Source organism: Emydura macquarii, unplaced genomic scaffold, assembly GCF_026122565.2.
Source record: "Emydura macquarii macquarii isolate MOO-44397 ecotype Brisbane River unplaced genomic scaffold, CSIRO-AGI_Emac_v2 contig_2676, whole genome shotgun sequence".
NCBI classification, from domain to species: Eukaryota; Metazoa; Chordata; order Testudines; family Chelidae; genus Emydura; species Emydura macquarii.
The window spans coordinates 43,675,309-43,700,728 of NW_027132813.1; the positions used below are offsets into that span (position 1 = coordinate 43,675,309).

The 25,420-nt window shown below is 39.2% G+C and overlaps 1 protein-coding gene across 2 annotated transcripts in view; it reads left to right on the forward strand.

The window, feature by feature from the left end:
- Nucleotides 1-25,420, forward strand: part of ESF1 (ESF1 nucleolar pre-rRNA processing protein homolog) — a 67,143-nt gene extending 41,723 nt beyond the window's left edge. For both annotated transcript variants that reach the window (XM_067565289.1, XM_067565288.1), the window contains 3 exons: nt 14,313-14,389; nt 21,962-22,108; nt 22,886-25,420. In XM_067565289.1, the coding sequence (XP_067421390.1) occupies nt 14,313-14,389; nt 21,962-22,108; nt 22,886-23,185 (524 nt within the window). In that variant the 3' untranslated portion in view covers nt 23,186-25,420. The remainder of the gene's footprint in view (nt 1-14,312; nt 14,390-21,961; nt 22,109-22,885) is intronic.

Consider the following 25,420-nt stretch of genomic DNA (forward strand, 5'->3'; position numbering starts at 1 on the left):
TCCTAACTCTGAAGTCAGATTTTATTATGCTTTTCTGGTCACACAATTGCAGTGGTCACTTAGAGGGAGTCTGCTTCAGGAAGTTTCCTTTCAGAAGAAACACAAGGTTTGTGTTGATTAATAGGATAGCAGTTGGCTTGCTATTAGGTTGTTGGTAAATGTTTATACCAGTGCAGACTGATGTCCTGCAATCAGACTAATGGTGTAAGGCTTTTATTTTATGCATCAATCAGTCACATTGTTTATCTTTATTTGAGAAGTTTAAAGATGTTGCAACAATCTGTTGAAAATACCACTCCTTTTTCTGTAAATGGAACGCTAGTATGTGTAACATGCTTTAATCAGCTATGGCAAACAATTGAGAAATGGAGAACCATGCAGGCTTTGAAAATCTTAGTGATGATCTAATATTAAATATGTAGCAGATTTTCTGTGTTTTTATTTAGTTCAAATGTGTGCTGTTTGCATGCTTATGTGGGCATCAGGAATTGCTCTTGACTAATGTTCTTGGGAATGTGGTTTTAAGAAAATAAACAGGTCTGATCTAGCTTTAGCACATGGTTTTCACAAGCTTCTATATCATGCTACTTTATAGGAACATATATAAACTTCATTTCCCAGTGGCAAGGAAACCCAAGATCATTAAAGAAGCTGTTTTTAAAAATTACTGTATGTGGCCACATGTAGCAAAATGGAAAATTACTTGTCTGTAATTCTTTTTAAAGTGTTCTTGGGACTCAAGCAGCCAGCATAAGACAGATTGGAAACTCCCCTAGGTCATTGCTTTTTAGCCTTCCTAGTAGCTATGCAAAAGGCACCCTTCCTGGTTGTATGCCCTGAACTGCAAATACTCCAACCCTAGTGTTTCCTAGCCCGTTCTCCTGTTGCACAAGAACCAATAGCTCACTAAAATGGGTCAGCTATAACCCTTCCCCCTATAATTTACAAAAATGTACATACACTGCAACCTTAAAGACAGAAGCACATCACTTCACACATGGACGTCTGTGCGCCCAGATTCTGCAGGGAGTTGACTTCATGAGTTATTCTTATCAGAATGTCTCAATTCTGGTTCTTCAAAGATAATTCTTACAGAATTTTCCCATCTTAAATAGCTCAACAGTAGATCAGGCTATGTCTTATAACCAAAAGCGAGGGGAGTGTAAAATATGTAGACCAATGCCCAGTATTGTAAAAATGCAATTTTCATATTAAAAGGATGGACTTATATTCCTTCATACAATTAAGATGAATAAATTGACAGAGCCTCAAAGAACGTGACCTTGTAAACAAAAGTTTTCCACATTTGACAAACTCAGACATGAGATACCAAGAATAAACAATAGGGCAGAGATTTTTGGGCATCATGATCTCAGATATGGGCAACCTGAATCCAAACAGGGACTCTACAAGGGCAAAAGCAAAGCAGGAATTAACTGTGAAGGTATGCGTAATAAAGTGCAATTTCTGGGGCAGCAGCTTTCTCTGCCACACTTGCTCCACAAAAGAAGCCTACATCCTCTTTATGGCCATCCTGGTCAATTCTCCTGTCTGACAGTTGCCATCTCTTAGAGTAGGCCTTGGCAGTTTCTTACAGGAACAAGCCTCATTTAACAGTTTGACTTCTGATGAAAGCATCTTACTCCACAACATTCAAGGCAGCCTTTGAAACTGAAGAAACCCTAACAAATAACTGCCAGCAACTGTTCATGTGTCTGTTTCCCTTTAACCTGAGAACTTCTAGGAAGTGGAGTATGTAGTCATCAGAGTCCTTGGCAAAATATGTATTTTTCTCTACTGCTTGAAACTGAGTAGTGTGACTGGACTTCTGTGTATCATCATTTCATTTAAAAAAAAATTGTATGGTAGGTCACATTCATGGGAGCCAAATTTAGACCAGGTACCAGTTAATCTTGGTTCTTAAGAAGAGCAAATTGTTCTGTCCTTGACAAGTAAATCTATGTTTTTCTCCAGATATACCCAGCCTTTTCTTTGGAATACTAATAATAATCCTGAGTGCTTCACCTCCTTGATCTTACATTAGTGACTGCGTGGTGCTTTTGAGGCAGTGGAGTAGTTGATGCTACTGGAAGAGGTGTTGGCACAATCAATCCTCAGATAGTCACTTTAAGCAAAGTTGATTGGTAACTGCACTGGAGTCAGAACTGCTTGTATGGATATAGATTATATTCTGGTGCAGATGCCAACCTGGTATAACCTGGGCTCCAGAGGTGCTGAGAATCCCAAAATGCTTCTTACTATTCTGTTTTCTTACGCTTTGATACTCCTCTTCAAGGTAGTATTCAGTTTTATGGCTGATGACTGGAGCAATTCAGATAGTGTATACTGATACTATTTATTGCTCTCCAATTACTATGCTGATATATGCAGTGTTAACTGGAGGCTTTGGTGCAGAACTGCGTAGAGTCAAGGCTTTGGTCAGTGTGTCAGGAGGCTGTTGGCTGTCATTCAGTGCTCTTGAGGTGACCTAAGATGACTCAGAGTTTAGTACTGCTCATCTGGTGCATCATTGTGCTGAGTATATCTAAACCTTGATACAGTCAGCAGATTTTGCCTTCTGAGGCATGAAAGATTGCTTTGAGGCAAGCAGTGAAGCAGATCTGCTGGTTCTAGAGAGCTTCAGGGTAGTGCTGACATTGCAGGTGCCAACTCTGAGTCCTGCCACAAAGGAGCTTGGTTTCTTGGGGCTAGATGGCCCAAGTGCAAAGAAATAAACCTGTAATTGGAACTGACTGGAGAAATAAGAAATAAGGAATCTGTGAGCTGGAACAATGGTATTTACAAAGATCCAGCATTATTGACAACTCTCGCAACTTGATTGTCATGATTTGGGGCAATTTTTAGATTGCTCAAATCATGTAAGCAAATGCAGGCATATGTGGAATTTGGGCTGAGCTGCAGCAGTGCTCATGTGACTATTACAGGCCACTATTCCTCTTGGTAAGCAGGCAGGTGCCTCTGCTCCCCACAAGAAGACCAGATGGGCAGAACTAAGAGACCATTAGGAGAACAAAACTCAGTCAAGCAGCAGTCTTGTAAGCCTTTTAATGGTGTTGTAAGGACACGTAATCAGGTTGGACTCCAGGATGTTGGTGAGCAGGCAAAGGAAAAATCTGGAATCGGGTTCTTTGTCTTAACATTGGCAGAGTAGTAGATGGGCATACAAGAAATAGCCTCTTTCGCAGAGTGTATTGCCACAAGGGAAGCAGAACAAGAATGGAGTGTGGGAGTGGTATAGCTGGCATTTGGCAACAGGGAGGGACACACGATCCACCAGAATTCCTTGAAGGATTGTATCTTTAAAGAACAGTGATGATTTTGCAGATATTACTAGGCCATTATGTTGTTAATTTGTTGCGTAGCTAAAACTCAGATTTCTTTGAGAACTTAGCATTTACCAGCAAATGCACATGTGCTCTTCTCTTGGGTAGTCAGAAGTTAGTTAAGGGATACTTACTAATTGAAAAAAATACATTGGACTACTTTGTTTTACTTTACTTGCTTATAAATGACAGAATGATCTGAAATGTAGGATGGCCGAGATGAACTTCAGTTCATGTTTTACGAGAACAGCACTGTGGCATATTGTAGCCCCATGCCTTTCCTCTCCCCTAATTTCTCTAATAAACAGTCTGCATATAAAGTATTTCTTGAACTATGGGGACAATACCATTTCTTCCACCTTTATTCTCCTACTAGCAAGAGGATGTAGGTTTTCACACTGTTAGCATTTCCTTTTTCATTAATGTATGAGGAAGCTTCCACACAATGTATGGGAAAGTATCCTGCAATATGTGGTAAGGTGCCCCATCTTGAAATGGTGAAGAGGGTCGTCAGTGAGTGACTATTACTATTCACTAACTTTTCGTATTTTCCCCATAGCATGAAATACAAACTTACTGTTCAAAGAAGCTCTTGGAGTTGTTAAGCAAACCATGAATGTGCGGCTAAAACTCTTGACTGCAGGATTACCAGACATCAACTGGAAAAGAGGAGCTGAGATTATGGCTAGCTTTGGAATAGTTTTAGAGAGAGCACTGTCCACATGCTGGCTGGCTGCAAGCCAGGTGACTATAAAAGCTAGTCAATGGCAGACTGAGCAAATTGAAGGGAAGTTTGTCAGGTGGAAAGGAGTTCCTAGACAGAGGGTCTGACTCCTGTTTCCAAATTCCATTTAAGGAAAGTTGGGATGCTGGTGTAAAAAGGAAGCAGGAAGCTGGCCAAAAGAAGCTGAAGCAAGTGACCACCTACGTATATATTAGTCTGGGGGTGGCTTACAACAATAAACTCTGTTTACAAAGAGAACGCTGCCCTGAGCTGGTGAGTCCTAAAGTGTGGGTTGTGCCCTCTCAAGAGAGGCAGGGCACAAAGGACTTACCCAGTGGATCACTGGTCTCCAAATTTCAGCTTTAATTAAAAAATAAAGCTAAATCTCTAGATGTTGTAGTTGTGAGGGAAAAAAAAATTGGTTACGCTCAGATAAAATATTAAGTGTGGTGGTGTCTGTCTGAGTTTGCAATGAGCCTGAAAAAATAGCTCTGAGCTTTGACCTGCCCCAGTGAATTCAGTGGGTGCGAACTCCAGTACTAAAGATGATACTTAACAATGTTGACATTTAAATTGTCACTGCTCATCAACACATGTAAGAAAGGAGAGGTAGGTGTAGATATTCCTAATACATACAGGGAGAGAGTAAAGGGAGTGTGGAAGATGCATCAGTTAAGATGTGTAGGCCTTCAACATGTGGTGTGTAGAGCTCTGTGTGGATACACAAATGTGGATCAGAACAGCTGATCGGCAGCTGATTGATTGGCAGCCCGCAGGGAAGTCCCTCCTAAGAGCTGTTCCATGGGGCTCCCCTGCCAGCTGCTGATCTGGCTGGCAGAGGAGCCCTATCAAACAGCTGATCGGTGGCCAGCAGGGGAGCCCAGTGGACCAGTTGATTGGTGGCCAGCCCCCATCCCCAAATCTCAAAGGTGGGAAAACAGCCTCAGTGAGCTGCAGAGAGCTGCTTCCCTGCCTTTGAGATCTGCATCCGATGCAAAAAAAAATATCTGTAGATATCCACATCCTCATCTGCAGATATAAAGTGGATATCTGGATTTGCAGGGCTCTAGTGGTGTGACAGGGTGACAGGCCTTCCCTGCTGGAGGAATTGATGCCCTGACACCTGCTCAGAGAAAATCCACTCAGACCAGGTTCCCAACAAGACAGTACTCCAGAGACGTAGGAGGGCTAGGAGGAAATACTGGTAGAGCCAGCAGGCCAGTTAAAAAGGCTTTTCTCCATTGCCTGCCTCTTTTCAGGGCAGTGCAGGATGAGATTGGGACAGAGGAGGAGTTCTTCAGTGATAGCCCAGAACCTCAGGGCCTTGGCCTCAAGCACTGCAGATAGACATTTGCCTTGAAGATTTGTTTTATTTGGCTATGTCTTTAAATACACAAAGCTAGTTTATTGAGCAGGGTATAAACTGCCAAGCTTTTGGCCACAACTGGTAGATGTAGTAGGGAACATCTGTAGCCCCATGCTTGGCCGCACAGGGCAATGCTATGGAACAGCCCCATCTTCTGCATGTGGGTTTGCTATGTGGGGAGGGAGAGCACACAGTTGGCTTCGTTTTTCTGAAAGGGGACAAGGGAGTTGGCTTGCAAAGGTTAGGGAAATGCAGATATAAGGACTCTTAAACAAAAACCCATGAGAAAGTCACACACACATCTTAACATTTACCTGAGTCTTGGGCCTTGTGCAAATATAAACTTGTACCAGATTAATTCAACTGATTTAATTAGCCACTTTAGTTAAATAGATGCATATATCTTGTTTTGGTTTGAGTAGCTTATTTCTGTTTAGTTTAAACCTGTTCCTAATCAACTGAAGCTAACCTAGGATGGACTGATTTAAATAATTTATTTTAATCTCATTTTGCAGTTGAACTTTTAGTTATTTTCCTAAAGAAAGGTTGATTCTCACAGTTTGGGAATCATTAAACTGTTGATTTGCAGCTAAATATAATGTTTACCCTAAACTTGGTACTTCTGTTTGCTAACCAAGGGGATACATTATTTATTTCAGCAATTACATATCTTAACATACATTTTTTCAGAATCTTATTTTTTACATTTTTTATGATGATAGAAAATGGTGAATAATGCATTTATTATATCCTAAATTATTTTTTTACTCAGGATTTGTGCAGACCGTATTTGGATGGAAATTAGAATTCATCTAAAAACACACAAAAATAGCATTTTAAATCATTAATAATTAAATAAAATTATCTTAAAGTGCTGGTTACATATAAAAAATTAATTATCAAAACATCCTTTGGCATTTCAGATATTTTTAAACAAAGGAAGTATTGAACTAATTGTTTCTGGTGGTCATGTTCTTCAAGATTTTAGAACTAGTTGATCTCAACCTCTCATACCTACGGTTTATTGGAAGAGGAAAACAAGCTTTCCTGCTTTTTCAACTTCTGTTTGGTTTCTTAACTTTGAATGAACTAGTCATTTAAACTGAACTAATTTAACGAACTGAAATGATGAACATATTCTTTCTGCACCTGCCAAAGAGGCTACTGCTGTCAAAAACTAGTTTATCACTTCAGCAAACTTTCGTTCCAGGTGCTTTGCCAGTGCCTTACACCAGTTCAATGATTTGATTTTTCTCTAATACTTGGGTCTTAATATAAGTTGTCGTAATTTCAAATTTAATTTTAAATACGTTTATTTCTAAAAAATAATGCATTTAATTTAAGCAATCTTATTTAAATGAAAAACATCCTGAGGTAAACAAGCCCCCCTTCGCCCTCCTGGTTTAAATAAAAACAAATATATAGTGTTTTGTACCCATGTAACTAACTGTACTTAAAATCATGTGTTTAAAACTAGTGCAAATTTACATGTAGACAACCCATTAAAATATATTTTAGAATTTTCTTCCAGTTCATTGTTGTCCAAAAGAATAATTGGTCATCTTTGGTTAATATTAGTAGACAAAAAAAATTCAGAAGAATGTTGGTATTTTCTGATTGAGTTTAATTAATCAAAGTAAAAAAAGTCTGTGTATTTTGTAGAGGTTTCATATGAAAATTAATATTTTGTTTACATAATAATGAATGATTTGTCAGTTTGTGTTCTTGGAAAGATAAAAGGCTGAGTAGGCTTTTTAACTTGATGGTGATCTCTTGCTTCAGAGATATTTTTGAATGAGGCAAGAAGAACATTAAAGGTTTTTCATAAAGAATTAATCCTTTGCAGTCTCTCTAAAAAGGAAATCAATATCTTAATTGTGATAACATTAAAAATATTTGGTTAATTCTGATTCTAGTTAATATCTAAGGCAACTCTCAAATTAATAATCCCATCTTCAGATTGTTATGGGTTTTTGAGGCAATCGAAGCAACTTGCAATACAGATCTTTTCAGTAACAGATTCTGTGATTGACAAGTTATATGGCACTTAAGTACAATAGGAACTTTCAAATTCAAACTGGTGACTAGGAGACCCATTGCACAATATTGAACCTGGAGAAAATATTGGACATCTTGACACATGGATATGGGACAGTTGGACTTTTTGGCACCGAAAGAGGAGTGGAAGGAGACTCAGGATTTCTGTTATCTAAGAATCATTTTTAACTTTTAGTACTGAGGTAATGCATCTCTTTTCTTCCTCTTTTGATCATTGGGGGGGGGGAGAGCCAACTTCAAGTTTTGGGGGAAAGACTTCCCACCCCTGCAACTCTTTATGGCAACTAGTTTCCCTACTGCATCCCATTCTAGTATCATGCAGTAATGACAAATAAGTACATTAGCTTGATGTTTCATAATCATTGCACTTCAGAGTTAACATGCCATTGAGACCAATGGGACCAGTTCATACTTCTCTCAGACATGTTTTAAGATGTCTGCAGAATGAGGAAGACATTACTGCATCAATTAAGTTCACAATTTTCCCACCATATTGTGTCATATGGTGATCTCATCAACACAGTAGTAAAAATGTCTGTGCTCTGCCTACTCTGGTACTCTTGCCATTACTACCACAGGTGGAGCTGTGCTGGTGGTAGTGGGAGATTGCCATCAAAATGCTAAGGTAGACACAGTTATGATATCTAAAGAGTTAATATTTAAAATGAAATCTTAGATTGTGAGGCTAAGTTATGTAGCACTTTTAAAATCTATTATGCAGCCACATATACCTGGCTGTGTTAATTGGAAACATCACTTTAATGTTTTGGTATTAAGTCTTTGCTGAGAAGTAGGGTGAGGCTGCTATTTTATGGACATTAATTTTGGGGGATGCAAGTTAGTAGTTTTTACTGTAATTGAGGCTTGCTATGTATTAAAACATTACATAGTGGCACAGGTGCAGTCCTACGGCTTTGCCACTGTAGTGCTTCAGTGCAGATGCTCACTACAATGACAGGAGGGGTTCTCCCATCACTGTAGTTACTTCTCTGACAAGTGGTAACTAAGTCGATAGAAGAATTTTTCTGTCAATCAAGCACAGTCTACATTGGGGGGTAGGTCATCATAATTCCATCTCTTGAGTGTGAATTTTTCACACTCTTGAAGGATGTAGCTATGCCAGTGCAAATTGTTAACTGTGTAAGTGAATAATTTTTAAAGCCAGAACAGATTGCTATGGATTTTTCACACTCCAGAGAAATGTAGCTATGCCAGTGCTAGTTTTCAATGTAGACCAGCCCTTAGTCTACACTACAGAGTTTTGCCAGCATAGCTACATTGGCCAGGAGTGTGGAAAAAAAAAAATCACCCCCCCCAGTCAGCATAATTATTCTGACAGAACCTCTGGGGTAGACACAACTATGCCAACAGAAGAGTGCTAATGTCATATTGGGGAGGAGGTGTAACTATGCTGACAGAAGACCTCTTGTCAGCTTACGTTACATCTCCACTGGTGGGCTCTGACGATATAGCTATCCCAGCAAAGGCTCTTTAGTGTAAACAAGGCCTGAGTTGGCTTGAAGGGTTCCAAAAATTGGAGAAGCCCTACATATTTTGAGGCTATTTGAAAATCTTATTTTTGAACATTGAATATCGTATCTGAATTCATATCAAATGATACTATATATCAAACCTTAATAAAAGTTTACAATCTGATTTTTTTTTTTTAATGATGCTCAGAATGTTTTAAATGTTTCACTTTGGATTGGGTGTATCCTGCAATTTGAGTTGGACAGGAAGAGTTAATGCTATGAAACTTCAAGCAGATGGAAAAAATCAGTCAGTCAAATATGAATTTGTATAATAGGCAAGCCAAAAATATTTCTGAAATATTTATGGATGTTAACATACTTAAGTATCTGACTCTTATTCTTTCAGTAGTAAAATTTTTTTGCAGAAGGAGATGAAACAGTGACTGCAGGTCAGCTAAACTTAGGAAAACGAATTAACATGAATATGGCAGCAATAGCCTATAATATTGCATGAGGGATTTGTGTGAAATGGAAAGGGGCGGAAATTGTAATTGTAATGTTATACTAACAGTATTCTGTTTTTTATCATACCTGAACAAGTTATTTCAGGAGACAATTTAGTTGATTATTGTTCTCTTTGATTTCAGGAAACCATGTAAGTATGAGAGACATATGAAGTACTGTGGTTGCCATGATCTTATTAAAAAAGATACCATAGTAGGCACAATTAATATAGCCAGGTAACAGTAAATAATGGCTGGGTATGGTGATTAAAAATATAATACTTTTTTAAATAGCAGATAGCTTCGAATCAGTGACCAAAGTTTAAAAAAAAAAAAAATCAGATTTGGTATTCTAATTTTTTCCTCATGATCTAGTTAATTGCACACCGTTTATTGTGTAAATTAATAGCTTTTTGAGGCCAGAAGAGATCGTTATGGTCATATAAGGAACAGGGAGAGACTAAAAGCTTGATTAGCAGCTGTGGATCCTGTGTGTGGAGATAAAGGGCTTGGATAATAATGCTTTTGGTCTGTCTGTATGTTAGTTTGTGCCTCTGTTAGGGCTACGTGGCTGGGCTTTCAGGTCTCTGAACAGGACCTGTGAGAAGTCTGTATCTCTGTGACGGCTCTTTGGGGCTCTTTGGCCATAGCTCAGGCCAGTGTTTGAAGTCTTAATCCCTTTCTGTGAGTGAGGGGATGAGGTGATGTGAAAGGCTAAATATGTAAACCAGTTGCAAAGTGAATTTCTGAGGTGAGCAGGAGAGGTTACCGGGAGTTTGCAGCAGAGAGAGTAGGCATTTTTTCTCATGGATTTGTAGTCTCGGAAGAGCAGCTGTTGATTCTGTAGCATCAGAGAAACAGTTCTAGGACAACCCGGTAGCATACCTGCAGATCCAGCCAGATAACAATTTTGTTTCAAGGAGAGGGTGGAAGATGGAGAAGAGGGACTGGCAATTTGTGACCAAGCAATGAAGAAGAACCAGAAGGCTTTCTACCTAACCAGAAGCAGAAGAGGATGGACAATTTTTGACCACCAGAGGAAAGAGAACCAGGAGAAATTCAACAAGTAGAGGTATCCAGTTGCATTCCAGTACTCCTGAAGCAGCTACGGAGAATCTTTTGGGAGACTGAATTGGAGAAAAACACAGGGACCTCTACAGGACACACCTGGAGATGGATGTCCACCATACCCAAAATGTTCAATGACCTGAAGAGGAGCTCCGAGCTCAAGAGCTTGCCTCTCTCACCAACAGAACCAACAATAAAAGATACTACCTCACCACCTTGCTACTCTACTATTGTGGAACCAACACGGCTCCAACACTACATATTGCTTCAGAAGACACTTTGCAGATCATTAGCAGCTTCAGTGATCTTAGAAGGGAGCTAAAGGACAGGAAAGCATTGGTGGTGATCTGAGATGTGTCTTACCCAGTCACTGAGAGAAAGACAGACAATAGATAATATGAACAATAGAAAATGTTAGAAGCAAGCTGTTGGCTAGATAAAGGGTCTAAAGTTGAGGGTTTGCGTTTTGTGAAACATTGGGTCAGTTTCTGTAGGGAGAAAAGAATATAGGGGTTGGACTGCTTCCATCTCAGTAGAGGGGGGTCTAGTTTTCTAGGTAACAGAGGAGATAAGTAAAGATCAGGAGGAATTAGAACTGCTCATTTATTAAAAGAAAATTTGATATAATTAGTATTACTGAAACCTGGTGGGCTAAGTCACATGACAGGGTTAATATTAATCCATTTTGGAAAGAGAGCGTGGGCAGCAGAGGAGTGGTGATGTCACTCTACATCAAGAAACCATTACCTGCCTTAGAATTATTGACAGTTCAAAATGATAGAATCTGGAATGGTTATGGATCAACATTCTGCCCATGTGGGTACTGGTTGGGGGTCTGTTACAGAGCACCAAATTAGACAAAGGAATAGGATGAGCAGCTCTTTAAACAACTATATACAATGTGTACAAAGAAAAACTGTGTTCTCATGGATTTCATCTTGCAGACATGTGGAAGGGACTCATGCTGCCATTAGTAAAACATTCCTGGAGTTTCTGTAAGTGATAGACTATAAGGATTGGTGAAGGGGCACAGCACATTTCCAGACAATCTGAGTAAGCATGTGGATTTTAAGGAACATAGAATAGTCTGCCTTTAAACAGAAAGTGATTGTCAATTTTCACTGTAGTAAAGCTGCCACTCCGCTACAAATCAAGAGAAGATTAAGAGGTGATTTGATCACAATCTGCAAGTTCTTGGGAAAGATATTTTTGATAGTCAACAACTCTTTTAATATGATAGAAAAAGGCATAATAAGATGCAATGGTTGGAAACTGAAGCTAGAAAAATTCAGTCAGAAATACAGCATACATTCCTAATAGTGAGGTTAATTTAACCATTGGAACAATTTACCTTTTGATGTGGTGGACTCTTCAACACTTGAAGCCTTTAAATTAAGGCTGGATTTCTTTCTAAAAGTGATCCTATAGCTCAAACAAGTTATAGGCTTGATGCAGAAATTACTGGTTTAGGTTCTATGAATTGTTATGCAGGAAGTCAGACTAGAAGATGAATGTAATAGTCCCTTCTGGTCTTAAAATCTATTAATCTAAGATGACTATTCTGCAAGGTGAATTAGTCTTCCATACTATGTAAATGAACAGTATTGTATCAATAACTTTTGGCTGAACAAGAGCACATTTTTAAAGAAAGCAGTCTCCATTTAAAGGCTACATGTGGTGATGATTTTATTGTCAATAGCAGAGAGAAAAGGTCTGACAATTTTGGAACCAAATAGTCTTAATCTCACTAAGATACAAGACCAAGGCTGGTTCTCACAAGCTGCATCACCTACAGTTGCAAGAGGGGGGAGGTGGAACATGGTCCTAAATAGGATCAAACCTCCATAGAGAGGCAATTAATTCTGCATTTACGTTCCTTATTCCTCCTCCATACAGTGTACTAGAAGTGAGTGTGAGCAACCTGAGCCTTGTGGACCCAGAGACCTTGGTAAGAATTTGGAGCTCCCCACCTCAGCAAACCTGTGTTTGAATGGCACCTAGCACAACAGGGTCCTGGTCTGTGACTAGGGCACTTGGGAGCTGCAGTAATACAAATAAATCACAATAATAATATGGATCTGCTTTGCTTCTGACAGGTCTTCCTCTCTGTTCCCTCCTGGCACCCCCATCATTGTCTTTTCTCAGCCTACCTGTATCCATTGCCTCTGTCTCCCCAGGTCTGTTTGTTTTTGTACCCCTGCTGTAGCGAGTTTGCAGAAGACTGAAGAAGATTTCAAACTTATTCAATCCTATATGTACAGCACAGAGTTTAATAATATGCGGGAAGGAGAAATAAACATCTATAGAATAGGGGCCCCTTGATAGGCTTGAACTTGCTCTGCCCTGAACAGTCCCCTGGAGATACTGAATCAATAGTTTCGGACTTGATGAGCAACTGATGTTATACATCTTTATTTTTGTTATTGGCAGCCAGGATTTTGTGGTGTTTGTTTTGTTTTGTGTCCCCCTTCCCTCCCCCAACTTTCTAAGAAACCCATCCAAGGTATGTAAACTGTTTGGAAACAGTTTAGAGAATTTTTTTTAAAAAAGGAAATTACTTAAAATATTTCAGAGGCTCTTCAAGAGATGTTGCGTAGTCTCTCTTCTGGAAATCTGGCTTAACAGAATGGATCCAAATATCTTCTTAAGAATGCACTGAAGTACTGTAATGAATTACTTGGAAATGGGTTCATCAAAGGTCAGAGAGTATGATTTAATTCAGGTAGCTTTCCATTTCCCCTTCATAACATTGTAGGTTTCGAAACTTTCTTGAGAGAGAAATTTAATGCCACAGTATTTGTAAATAGGATTCTCTTTTATAATAAATGGTTATTATGGGCTTCTATTTCATGTTAATATTCATTCGTTTGCATATGCAGCAGTGCATGTGCAATGCAAAGAACTTCTTAGAAACTGACAAAAAACTTCATCAGAATAACATCATTTAAAATAAACTTAAATTAGCCCAACAATATTTTGGTCCTTTGTTGTTCCGCTGTTATATTTTTTCAAATGTTTTGTTTTTCATGCATAACTTTTACAGCTTGTTTATAAATGTGGGGAATAATTTCAATCTTCTTGTGTCCTTCCCCTCCTCACCTCACCCCTCCCACATACGCACCCACCTGTCCCACACACACACATCCACACCTACCTCTCTCTCACACACACACACAGAGAATGCCTTGATGTCAACTAGACTGTAGTCTGATTCAGTTGCCAATACTATCAATGGATAGATTAGGAAAACATAAATTTAAACTATTTTTCTTTTCTTAAGCTATTTCTGTTACACTGTCCCATTCCATAAGTGGAAGGAATGAACATTTTAGAGAATGCATATGAATTCAGTTACTTGTATAGCTGCATATAAACTCATTTCTCTTTGAATTTATAGTATGTGTTGAATTTGAGCAGAGAGTGGGTTTGTGTAACTGGTTGTGGCCCACTGGCGGTTCTCACAACTGCTCTTTGCAGGAAGGAAGAAAAAGATGTAGCGTACCATCTCTTTTTTTTTTTTTTTTTTTTTTTTGGCCTACTTTCTGCCAGTTTGAGTGCTGATACCTGCTCAGTAGACTGAGTGAATAATATTCCCTGTAAACATCCTTGCTAGATCATAACCATAGTGATTTTATTTTTCAGCTTTTCTTTTATTACCTGAAATTGAAATGCCAATTTAAAATGACTGAGACACACTTTCAGATACAGAGCTATAGGAATTAGTTTCATGTGCATTCTCATGAATTACTGGTTTACTTGTTGTGTCCTTATGATCAGGTATAAAGAAAAAATCAAAGAAATCCAAGACAGAAGAAAGTGCCCCAGAAAATGAAGCAGAGACAGAAAAACACAAGGTAATTTTTGTGTTCAGATATTAAGCATTATAGACATAGGTCCCAGTCCTTCAAACACTTGAGTTCATTACGTGTGAGTAGTACCAGTGAGTTCAGTAGGACTACTCTTTTGATAGGGATATAATTAATGCCAGTCAGCATTTTATGGAAAATAGGTTTTACCAAATCCTGATTTCATTCTTAGATGAGATTACAAGTTTGGTTGATAAAGGAAACTCCGTAAATGTAATAGCCTTTTTTAAAAGTGTTTGAGTATTGCATGATATTCTGATTAGAAAATTGGTATTGTACAGTATCAATAAAGCGACATTAACTGGATTAAGAACTGGCTAATTGACAGATATTAAAAAGTAGTTGTCAGTGTGGAATCCTCATCAAATGGGGATGTTTCTTGTGGAATTCAGCAGGGGTCAGTATTAAGCCCAAAGTTATTCAATGCTTTCATCAATGATCTGAAAGTAAATATAAAATCATTGCCGATAACATTTGCAGATGACACACAGATTGGCAGAGTGGTAAATAATGAGGAGGACAGGACAGTCACACGGGGCCATCTGGATTACTGGTAAACTGGGCCCATTGAAACAAAATGTGTTTTAATTCAACAAAATGCAAAGTCATACATACCTATAGGCCCCCATTCTGTATCCTGGAAAACAGCGACTCTGGAAAGGATTTAGGAGTCAGAGTGGACAAGTGGCTGAACATGAGCTCCCACTGTGATGCTGTGGCAAAATGTATAATCTGGGGAATAGTGAGTAGGTAGGTAATTGTACCTGTGTATACAGCATTGGTATACTAAATCACTGCTATACTAGAATACTGCGTATCATTCCAGTGTCCACATTTTTTAAAGGATGTTGAAAAATTGGAGAAGGTGCTGAAGAATCACAAAAATGATGCAAAGGCTAGAAAAGATGCCTTACAAATGAGCTCAATCTTCATCGATTCAGAGGTGACTTAATTACCCTGTATAAACACCTTCATGAGGTGATAATACTGAATATTAAAGAGTTCTTTAATCTAGCAGAGAAAGGCATAAAAAGAATCAGTGGCTGGAAGCTGAACCCAAATGTTCAAATCAGAAATAAGGTGCAAATTTTTATGGTGGGTTCTCCATATCTTGATACCTTTCTGGAGAGTGTGCTTTAGCCAGGCAAGTTTATGCATTAGTCAGACACAAGCACTTGCCCAATGTGGTTAGCATGTAGGAGCTGTGAGGGGGTGGAGCATGCTTAGTGCACACAGAATCTTCAGAAAATTAAGATAGTGACTAATTAGCATGTGCAAACTGAGATTATTTTTCAGTGCTTTATAACTTGGACAGAATAAAGTGATTTTTTTTTTAGGGATGGCAAAAGGCACATCCTTGGCACGAGGAGACCTGCTAAATGTCAAGCCTGTGCTCCAAAGCATAGAGCCACTAGAGCTTCTCAATAAAATGGTTAAGATATTTTTTTTAATGTGGACAAAACAACCTCTTTTTCCTTAATCTTGTTCTCAGAAACGGCTGAATGATTTGAGGTGAAACCTTACAAAAAAATTCACCCCGGCATAGAACATTTCAGCTCAAATCACTGAAGTTTTGCCCAATAACTGAAAACACTTACAATAGGGGGTGTTGGGCAACTCCAAATATAGATGGCACTACCACCTCCACATGTAATATATATCAGAATGAATCCATGATGTCATATGGCCTGATCTAAAGCCCATTAAAGTCTATGGCAATCTTTCCACTAACTTCATTGGCCTTTGAATCAGACCCTTATTGAGCTGGTGACAGAGCTAGGATTAGAATGCAGGTCTCCTTAATCCTGATATAGCCTAATAGTTTAGACTTATTGGGAGATAAAACTTTAACCTGTTTTTAAGTTAATTTTGTCTATTTACTGAGCATGTATATGAATAGCTTTTTAATGGGTCTTTTATAATTCTTTTTTGATGTGTAATAAATGCCTTTGATAGTATTTGCATCATAACGTATCATTTGCATCATGGAGACTAGAGTGGATTCCTTCAGAGTTGTCAGATTTTTTGGTAAAAATACATGAAATGAAAAGTGTCAAATCATACATTTTCTGCAGGCCATCATCTTCTACAATTCTTGACATCTGGGCTGCTCTCTTCTTTTTGCATCACATGGAGGCAGATCAGTGTTTTGGAGCCACATGGTCTGGCCACGTCCCCTCAGCTGCTGCTTGCTTTTGGTTTCTCTGCCTCCATGGCAGCATATGGACTGCAGTTTTTACAGTTCCTGCCTTAACATCTGCTTAAGGGTATTTCTGGTCAAAATTTGGGGTAGTGGTGGGCAGTGATCTCTCTCTCATCCCCCTGTCGCTGGAGCCAGTTTTTTAGCTGGGTGGTGGAACCTCCTGGAGCCTCAACTTCAGTACCTCCCTGCTGGCTCCTCTGCACCTTCTAGTTATGACAGAGCGGCCTAAAATGCGCTGAATGAAATCCAAATGATGCTTCATCTGTGAGACTGCCCTCTCAGGCTTGGCAGACCTGAGTTTCCCAGCCTTTAGGTCTTGGGGCTGTGAGTTGGACAAGCAATGGGATCCCCTACCCATTGTAACAGCTGCGACTCAGATGTGAGAAAAATAGAACATGGGTCTATGGGCAGAACGGAGTGGCTCAAGGAACAAGGAGGACCCCAGACAGGTAACTTGGATGTTAAGTCCCAATGGAGAACAGAGGGGGCAAACTTGTGGGGTCAGAGATCCTCCCCCTAAAATTTGTCCTGAGTTCCCTGGGAAAAGAAGCAGGGCTCATAAGCACCCATCCCTTCCCAATTTGGCCAGAAGGTCTCTGGAAGTGTTTCCCCTCTCCCTTACCTGGGGGAATGGGATCAGCAGGTGAGGACTCAGAAAGGGATCTTGCGAGAGGATTTATTAGGCCCTCAGCAAGGCTAGCCACAAGAGGTCTCACTAAAGTGTTGATAGAGCTCGTATAGTCTGTAGCTGAACTAATAAAGCTTAAAAAAAAATTTAAAAAAATCAAAGACTGCAAAAAAAGGGGAAGAAAAACATAAAAGATCTAGGAGGTCTGAGTTCTTTGATTCCTTTTCCTCTTTCGCAGAGGATAGTGAATTGTCAGGCTCTGACTCCGATCAAGACCAGGGAAAGACTCAGCAAAGGTTTTTTCCCTTCACAGAACTTCGAGGACATGTGCAACAAACTTGTATCTACTCTTCACATTCTACCCAAACAAAATCCTGAGAGTAAGCCTCTGAGCAAATTTCTCTGCTCGAAATCCTCCCTGAAGCCGTGATTCCCCTACAATCCTCCTTCAAGAAAGTAACGAGGGATGAATGGGATAAGTCAGACAAGGGAAGTACATTATCAGAAATTATCTTAGGTTCTACTGGATCTAGGAACCAAAAATCTCTATTATTGGGATACCAAAAGTTGATTCTGCCATAGCGTCCCTCGCTAAAGATCTGGTTATCCCTTCAGAAGGAAAGTTTTATCTTAAGGATCCCATGGATAAAAAAAATGGAGACCACTCTCAAAAAAGACTTTCAGGCTTCCCCTGCTTCCCTCAGCGCATCCCTAGTAGCTACTTGCTTTATGAGAGCATCTATCTCCTGTCTAAAAGATCTTAGAGCCCTCAAGGATAGAGCTCAGCCTGACTGGCTCTATTTTAAAGAAAGTTTCCTGGCACCAGTGTTCATTGCTGATGCCTCAATGGATGTGATAAGAGTCTTAGCCAAAGCCGTGACCTCCAGCTTAGTGAACAGGTGCCACCTATGACTCTGTCTTTGGAAGGTGGATAGCCACTTAAAGCGGGTGCTGTGCTCTGCCAAATTCACTGGAGCCCTGATTTTCTGAGACAAATTAGGACAGAACTGCAAAATCTGAACAGTCAATGCCATGCCATTAAAAAAAGAGTACTGACTGGCCTTTAGAAAAATATGTTCGTTTTGTCCTTCATTCTCTCAGAAATACCACCAAGAGACGCATGTTCTCCAAAGGAAAGGCGTGGAACCACAGCTCAGGAAGAAAGCCCTGAGGGAACCCTGACACTCCCAAAACCTTTTTATGACAAAGACCACTTAGGCCTCTGCCTGGAGCTGAAGCTTGAGGACAGGATTTCCCATTTCCTGGAAGAATGAGTTGCTTCAACCAGAGGTCAGGGAGATAGTGAATCAGGGATACTCTCTCGAGTTACAGGCACCATCCTATCCAGTCTTCATCCAGTCCCTGGTCTCAAACAACCCTGTAAAATGCTGTCTAATCCAAAATGAGATTTCTCATCTGCTGGATGTGGGAGTAATAGTGTGTGTTCCCGCAGAAGAAAGATTCTCAGGGTTCTACTCCATCTTCTATATTCTTCAGAGGTATAGAGGGGGAATCCAAGCCATTCTAGAACTCAAAGACTTAAAAGAGGATGAAGAAAATTAAGTTCTGGATGAAGACCCTAACTTCTAGTGTCATCCCTGTCCCATGGGGATTTTTCTGACTTTGGTGGACCTGGCAGATCCATACCTCTGCATCCTGATCCGACAGTGCCATTGCAGGTTCCTAAGCTTTATTTATGACAGGAAACAGTATCAATATCAGACCCATTCAGCTTGTCCTTGTCCTCCTCCCTTCCCCCCAATCTTTACAAAGATGGTGGAAATCATAGCCAGATTCAAGTCACAGGATCAATGTGTTCCTCTTGGATAACATCGTAATCAGAGCTCCATCCCCAGCAATGGCTATATCCCTGACCTAGAATTTCCTGCAGGCACATGGCTTTATCAACATCAAGAAAATTTTCTTGATTCCATCCATGCAAATAACTCACTTGGGAGTGGACATAGACATCTCAGTAGAAAGGATATATCCATCTCTATAAAGGTTCCAGAAGATTCAAGACCTTCTTGTGTTATTTTGGAACTTCAAGAGGCCCACTGTTGCACTGAGCCTCCAACTGCTAGTGTCATGCATAGGGCTAACTCACTCCATGGGTGCGATCACACATCAGGCACCTTAAAGGCTTCATCTTACTGATATGGGACCATTCTTCAGAGTGCATGAAAGATCAAGTGAGGGTTCTGGCACAGGTGATCAACTCCTAAAAATGGTGGTTAGTCCAGGGCTGGGCCCACAAGGGCATGCCCATATGTCTTCCAGATCCCCTGATGGTGGGCTGGGGAGCACCCCTAAAGTCCTATGCAGCTCAAGGCATGTAAAACCTGGATGAAAGGACCTAGAGCATAAACCACTTAGAACTAAGAGCAGTCAGGCTGGTGCTTGAAGGTTCCAGTACTGCCCTACAGGGGAAGCACATGCTGATTCAGTCAGACAACACAAATCGGTTTGTATATGTGAACAATGAAGGGGGAACAAGAAGCCCAGCATTACGTGCCAAAGCCATGGAAAGAATGCTCTGTCCACTGCCTCACTTCCTCTACGTGAGACAGTTCACGTAAAAGGAGATGTCCTATCACACAGATAGCCAGAGGTCTTTTGTGCATTTCCATCCTTCCGATTATTAGGGAAGGTGGTCCAGAAAATAAAATGAGAATAGTTGAAATAATATTGGTAACCTCACATTGGCCAAGACGACCCTGGTTTTCAGGCTTGATGGAGCTGAAATTAGGACCACCACTACAGTTTCCAAAGAATCAGGACATCCTTTGATAAGGTCTTCTGCTTCATCTGGACCCAAACCAGCTGCATCTAACAGCTTGACTATTGAAAGGGAAGTACTAGTATTGTTGGCTCTGTCCTCCAAAGTCATCAGGACACTTTTCTTCTAGAAGTTCTTGAAAGCACACTTCTCTGGTCTGGACCAAGTTTTGTGGCTGGGGCCAGGAACACAAAGCAAATCCTAGAAATCCAGGAATTCCGACTCTTAGATTTTCTCCAAGAAGGCTTTGACAAAGCTCTCCAACCCAGCACCATTGAACATCAGGTGTTTGCTCTTAGTAGTGTGGTGTTCACAGGATCTATAGCTTCTCTGGCAAAGAACCCTTAGGTAGATAGATTTCTTAGGGCATCTGGTTAGCCAAGTCGGCAGTTAAACCTCTTTTCCCAAGTGGGACTTACAGCTTGTACTGACCCCTGACAAACCATCCCTTTGAACCACTGACATCAACATCAGTGGTTTTTGTCCATCAAAATTTGCTTTTCGATAGCTATCATGTCCTCCAGGCAAGTGTCGGAGCTAGCAGCATAATCTATGTAGGAACTTTCCTGCATGCTTCATGAGGACTGGGTGGTGCTCAGAACTCCGAAATTATTTATCCTGCAGGTGCAATCTTCTTTCCATACTTCCCAAGAGATGGTACAGAACGAAGGTAGAACAAGGCCACAGCATCCTATCTAGGAGAGATGCACACCTGAAAATTTACCTCAACTATAGAGTCCATAGGGAGATATGGGGCCCTATTTGTTTCTCTCCAGCCAAAATGCCAAGGATTCAGAGCTTCCAAGTCCTCTATTGCTAAGTGGATTAGATTATGCATTGTGGGAAGCATACAAGGCATCAGAGATTCCAGTTCCAGAAGGAGTCAGGGAACACACCATGTGATCCCTGGTAACCTTGTAGAAAGCACTATTGCATTAATAATGGAAATGGGTACGGCCACCTGATCAAATGCTACCAGCTTTATCAAGCACTACAAGGAGGACTTCCTGTGCTCTGCAGAGGCATCCTTTTGGCAGGAAGATGCTGCAGTCAGTGGCCTGGAAATGATTTTGCACTTGAAGCAAATACTATAGATGAGCCGGGGTAGCATTTTTCCTTTTTCTGACCTTTTCTATAATCTTCCCAATATCTGTTCACTGCTTGCTACTTCCCAGACGTCAATAATTGTGCAAGATGATGGGCTGAAAAACAGAAAATTCCTTACCACTAACCTCCTTTCTGCTAGCATTGTCTCCCACTGTTCTACCTGTCCTGAATCCCCTTGATTCTTTCTTTATATAAAAAGCAGCCTTTAATTAAAGTTTTTGATAGAGGATCATGGATTCAGCATATTTATTTTTTATTTAAATGTCTTAAATTATTTTTTTATTAAATTCAGATTTCATTTTAGCCAGGTTTATTTTTTAAAAGGAAAATTTACTAGAAATTAAAAAATCTGATTTAAATAAAAAACTGATTTTTAAAAATATTTTTTTCCTCAAAAAAAAAAAATTTTTTTTTTTATTTACCTTGACCCAGATGTCAAAAAAAGTGGGGGAGACGCTGCTAACAAAAAGTTATCAGTGAGAAATTTTTCATTCCCTAAAGGCTTAGTTATTCCATTTCAGTGAAAGTTAATTTTTCTTAAACAAAACAAAAAACCAACTATGATTATGTTTAAATAGTTTTCCCATTTGTAGAAACAACAAAGTTAGGGTTTTCAACGTTATTTATTTTTCTCCTCACCATTCTCTGCATGGTTTGGCAGACATTTTTAATATTATTACAGTAAACATTTCTATGTTTTATAATTGCTTGCAATCTGTTTACAAATTACAGCTATTCCTCTGGAGCCTTGGAAATCATGAGTTCTTATGTTTTGGAAGGAACATGTGTATTCCATACTCCACAGAGAAATGTTATGTAAATGGATTCTTCTTATTGTAACAGGCTGAAATGGCACTGCTTATGATGGATGATGAGGATGATGACCGAAAACATTTTAACTATGAGAAGATTGTAGAACAACAGAACCTGAGCAAGAGGAAAAAGAAACAACTAATGAAAAAGGAGGAATTGTTAGAAGATGACTTTCAGGTAACACTAATACTGATCCAGATTCCCAGTATTGTAATGTAATAAAATTTAGTAGTATCTCTACTTTTTCAAGAGGAGTGTATTGGAATTCTGATGTAAGAGTTGTATCTCAGTAATTGCTTTTGGATGTTTATTACTCACATGTCCATGTCGCCAAAGGACCTGGGTGCACTTTACATGGTTTAGATTACAAGCAATATTTCTCTAATAGAGGGAGCAAAACCAGACTATATATAGGGATTTAAGGAGACAGAGTTCACCATTCAAGTCCACATGCAATCTGTTGGCTGGAATGTTAATCATTGCCCTTCTCTTGGTCTGTGTCCACTGACTCCTCCCATGCTCACTTATTCTTACTCAACAAGGAATGTCTTCGTTGGCCCACCTCTTGTGATACACAGGGTTTGCACTGGTGTCTCTCTTGTATATTGTTGACCCTCCCACATCACCACCTTGCATACTATGCAAAGGACAGTTAGAGGAGTCCCCCACATGTAGGTGAAATTCACCCGCCATGAATACATAGTTTAATTTATCCAACATGGCCAAATTCTGAGAATTACCTTTGAAATTTAAATATTATACTTTTTCTGCTTAAATAAGATCTGACTTTAGCTATTAGTTTACCCATATCTTGTACATACTGTCATTTAAATACCATTACAACATTTTCTGATGTTGCCTAATGTACATAATTACATTTTCTGTTCTGCTTACCAACATTATTTTTCATTTGTAGAAAGGTTAACTGAAATAGGTTCTCTTTTCTATCTTCAGGTGAATGTTGCTGATACAAGGTTCCAAGCAATGTATACTTCCCATTTGTTTAATTTGGATCCTTCTGATCCAAACTTCAAAAAGACAAAAGCAGTGGAAAAATTTTTGGAGGAGAAAGCTCGCCGAAGAGAACAAAAGCAGCAGAATCTTACAAAGTCAAAGGAGATACAGGAGAATGAGACCGAAAAGAAGGGAAACATTACTAAGACATTTGTAGATCCTGCTTTATCAATGCTAATAAAATCTGTCAAAAATAAAACGGAACAATTTCAAGCAAGGAAGAAACAGAAAATAAACTGAAGTCCATTTTGGCTTTCCTCAGTCCACTCTGTACTCCTTGTAAAATAGCAAAATTCATGAGAACTTTAACAAGTGTTGAATCCCATAAACTGTAAGGGTTTCTGAAAAATCAGTGCCAGTGTTGGGGCTTGAGGTTGAACTTGAGATAACCCTTTCAATACCACCGTTTCCTGTCCTTCCCACAAATATCTCCTTGGAATACTCTATTTTTGTAAAATATTTCACAAGCAAGGGTATGTATCCTAACATTGATTTTCTTGAAACTGTTTATTTCATAATACCATTTCAGTTAAAACTAATAATGTTAAAGATGGTTACAAACATCCATCGTAGTAGTACAGGACACATTTATAAATGAGTGTTTGTGATTTCAGGACCTGATACGATTTTTAGATTTAAAAAAAAAAAAAATTGGAACCTCATAATGGTGTTCTTAATAGTCTATAAGGCTGTAAACAGTTACTGATAAAGATTATTTCAATATAACAAAGTGAAGATGGGTTAGATGAATTTTGTATCCTAATTAAGATGTGTATAATGTGTGAAATGATAATAAAAATATATTTTAGTTCATTAATACTTTTCACTTCCATGATAATCTTAGGATTCCAGAGCACCTCAAAAACATTTAATGAAACTCTGATTTAGGAGAGATTCTCACTCTCACTTGGTAAACTGAAACAATTAAGGTCAAATGTGAGTGACCACAGTTAGATATCAAAATCCATTCTTTGGCACCTAAACAAGACTTTCTCCATTAGGCATTTTCTTAAATTTCTCCCATATTGCTTTGCTATTAGTGTAATGCCACTGATAGTTGCAATGCTTGGAGGGCTAGTGTAGATAAGATGTCCAAAACAGATCTAGGTGAGATGGTTAAAAACCCAGGAGCTGGGATATGTCAGTGCTCCCACTGGTAGAGCTGTACAACATTGGGAAAAATTCATGAAAAAAGGGTAGCACAAATGGCTCTTTTTGGGAAGTGTTGAATTAATTCTATCTAGTGTGTCGTCTTCCTTTTCTAGTTCTGTTTGCTGCATCAACTCATAAAAATGCAGCCAGTTAAATGAACTTTATCAGAAATGAGACAAAATTGTATCATGAAGCACTCATGAGAACTGTAGTGCTAGAGACTTTTGGGTAATGGTGAATAAGCACATGAACTTCTACTTCTGTAAACTACTGGTGTTTTTACCTAATTGTTTTCTTGGGCATGAGAACACTGAATAGGGCAGCCTGAAGTGCTGCGTTCTTGTTATAAAGCTGCTAGAGAACGCCCGTTGAAAATACCAGTATCACTTATTCAATGCATGCACCTTCCCCCTCTTGTGGTTGATTTTTGAATGTGCTTTCAATTGACATAGCTAAATAATACTCCAATAAGCTGCTTCTGGCATATAGAGGTTACTTACTCAATGGCATATAGGGGTTCGTGTTTTAATGCATCTCAAATGTCTCTTCAGCCTCCAGCTGTGAATAATTAAAGTTATTAAAAGATGTCAAAAACTTTAAAAATTACCTCTAAAAACTGTCACAGCTTGGCAAAGACAAATTTCATTGATGATTATGTGCTGTTCTGTACTGTGTGCAGCAAGGCTGTAGATTACATTTGAAGGCAGATAATTGTAGAACACATGGAAAGTGCTAAACATAAACGGAATTAAAAAAAAAAACAAAAACGAAGCTGAAGCAGCAGGGACATTGACAACAGTAAAGAAACAATGCATTGTGAGGGGATCAATCCAGCGTGTTTGTTGGACCTCCTGCCTAACATCGATAAGACTGTCAGCCAGTGATTCATGAATCAAGCCCAACAACTTGCAGTTGAACGCCAGTATATCTTTCAGAAAGATCTACAATTGCAATTTAAAGATGCCAAGTGATGGAGAATTTACATCCACTGGTAATTTGGTCTAATGGTTATTTACCCTCACTTAAAAAAATTGCATCTATAGTCTGCAACATCATGTGCATTTGTGACACTCTGAGCTATTTGGTGTTCATATGATTCTACTTACGTGAATAGGTTGTTAATAAAATAGTATGTACTCCCAATATGCTGGAAATATGTAAGAAATTGCTTGGTAAGGACTCAGTTAAATTTTAAGAAGGCTTTTTCCATTCTAAGATCTATTTTCAGTTCCCTTCTCTCACTTTATTTTGAGTGGGTGATTGGTGCAGGAAGATTTTAAAGAAAGCTGAGTTACAGGACTCTTAAAATCTTACCCTGTTCCT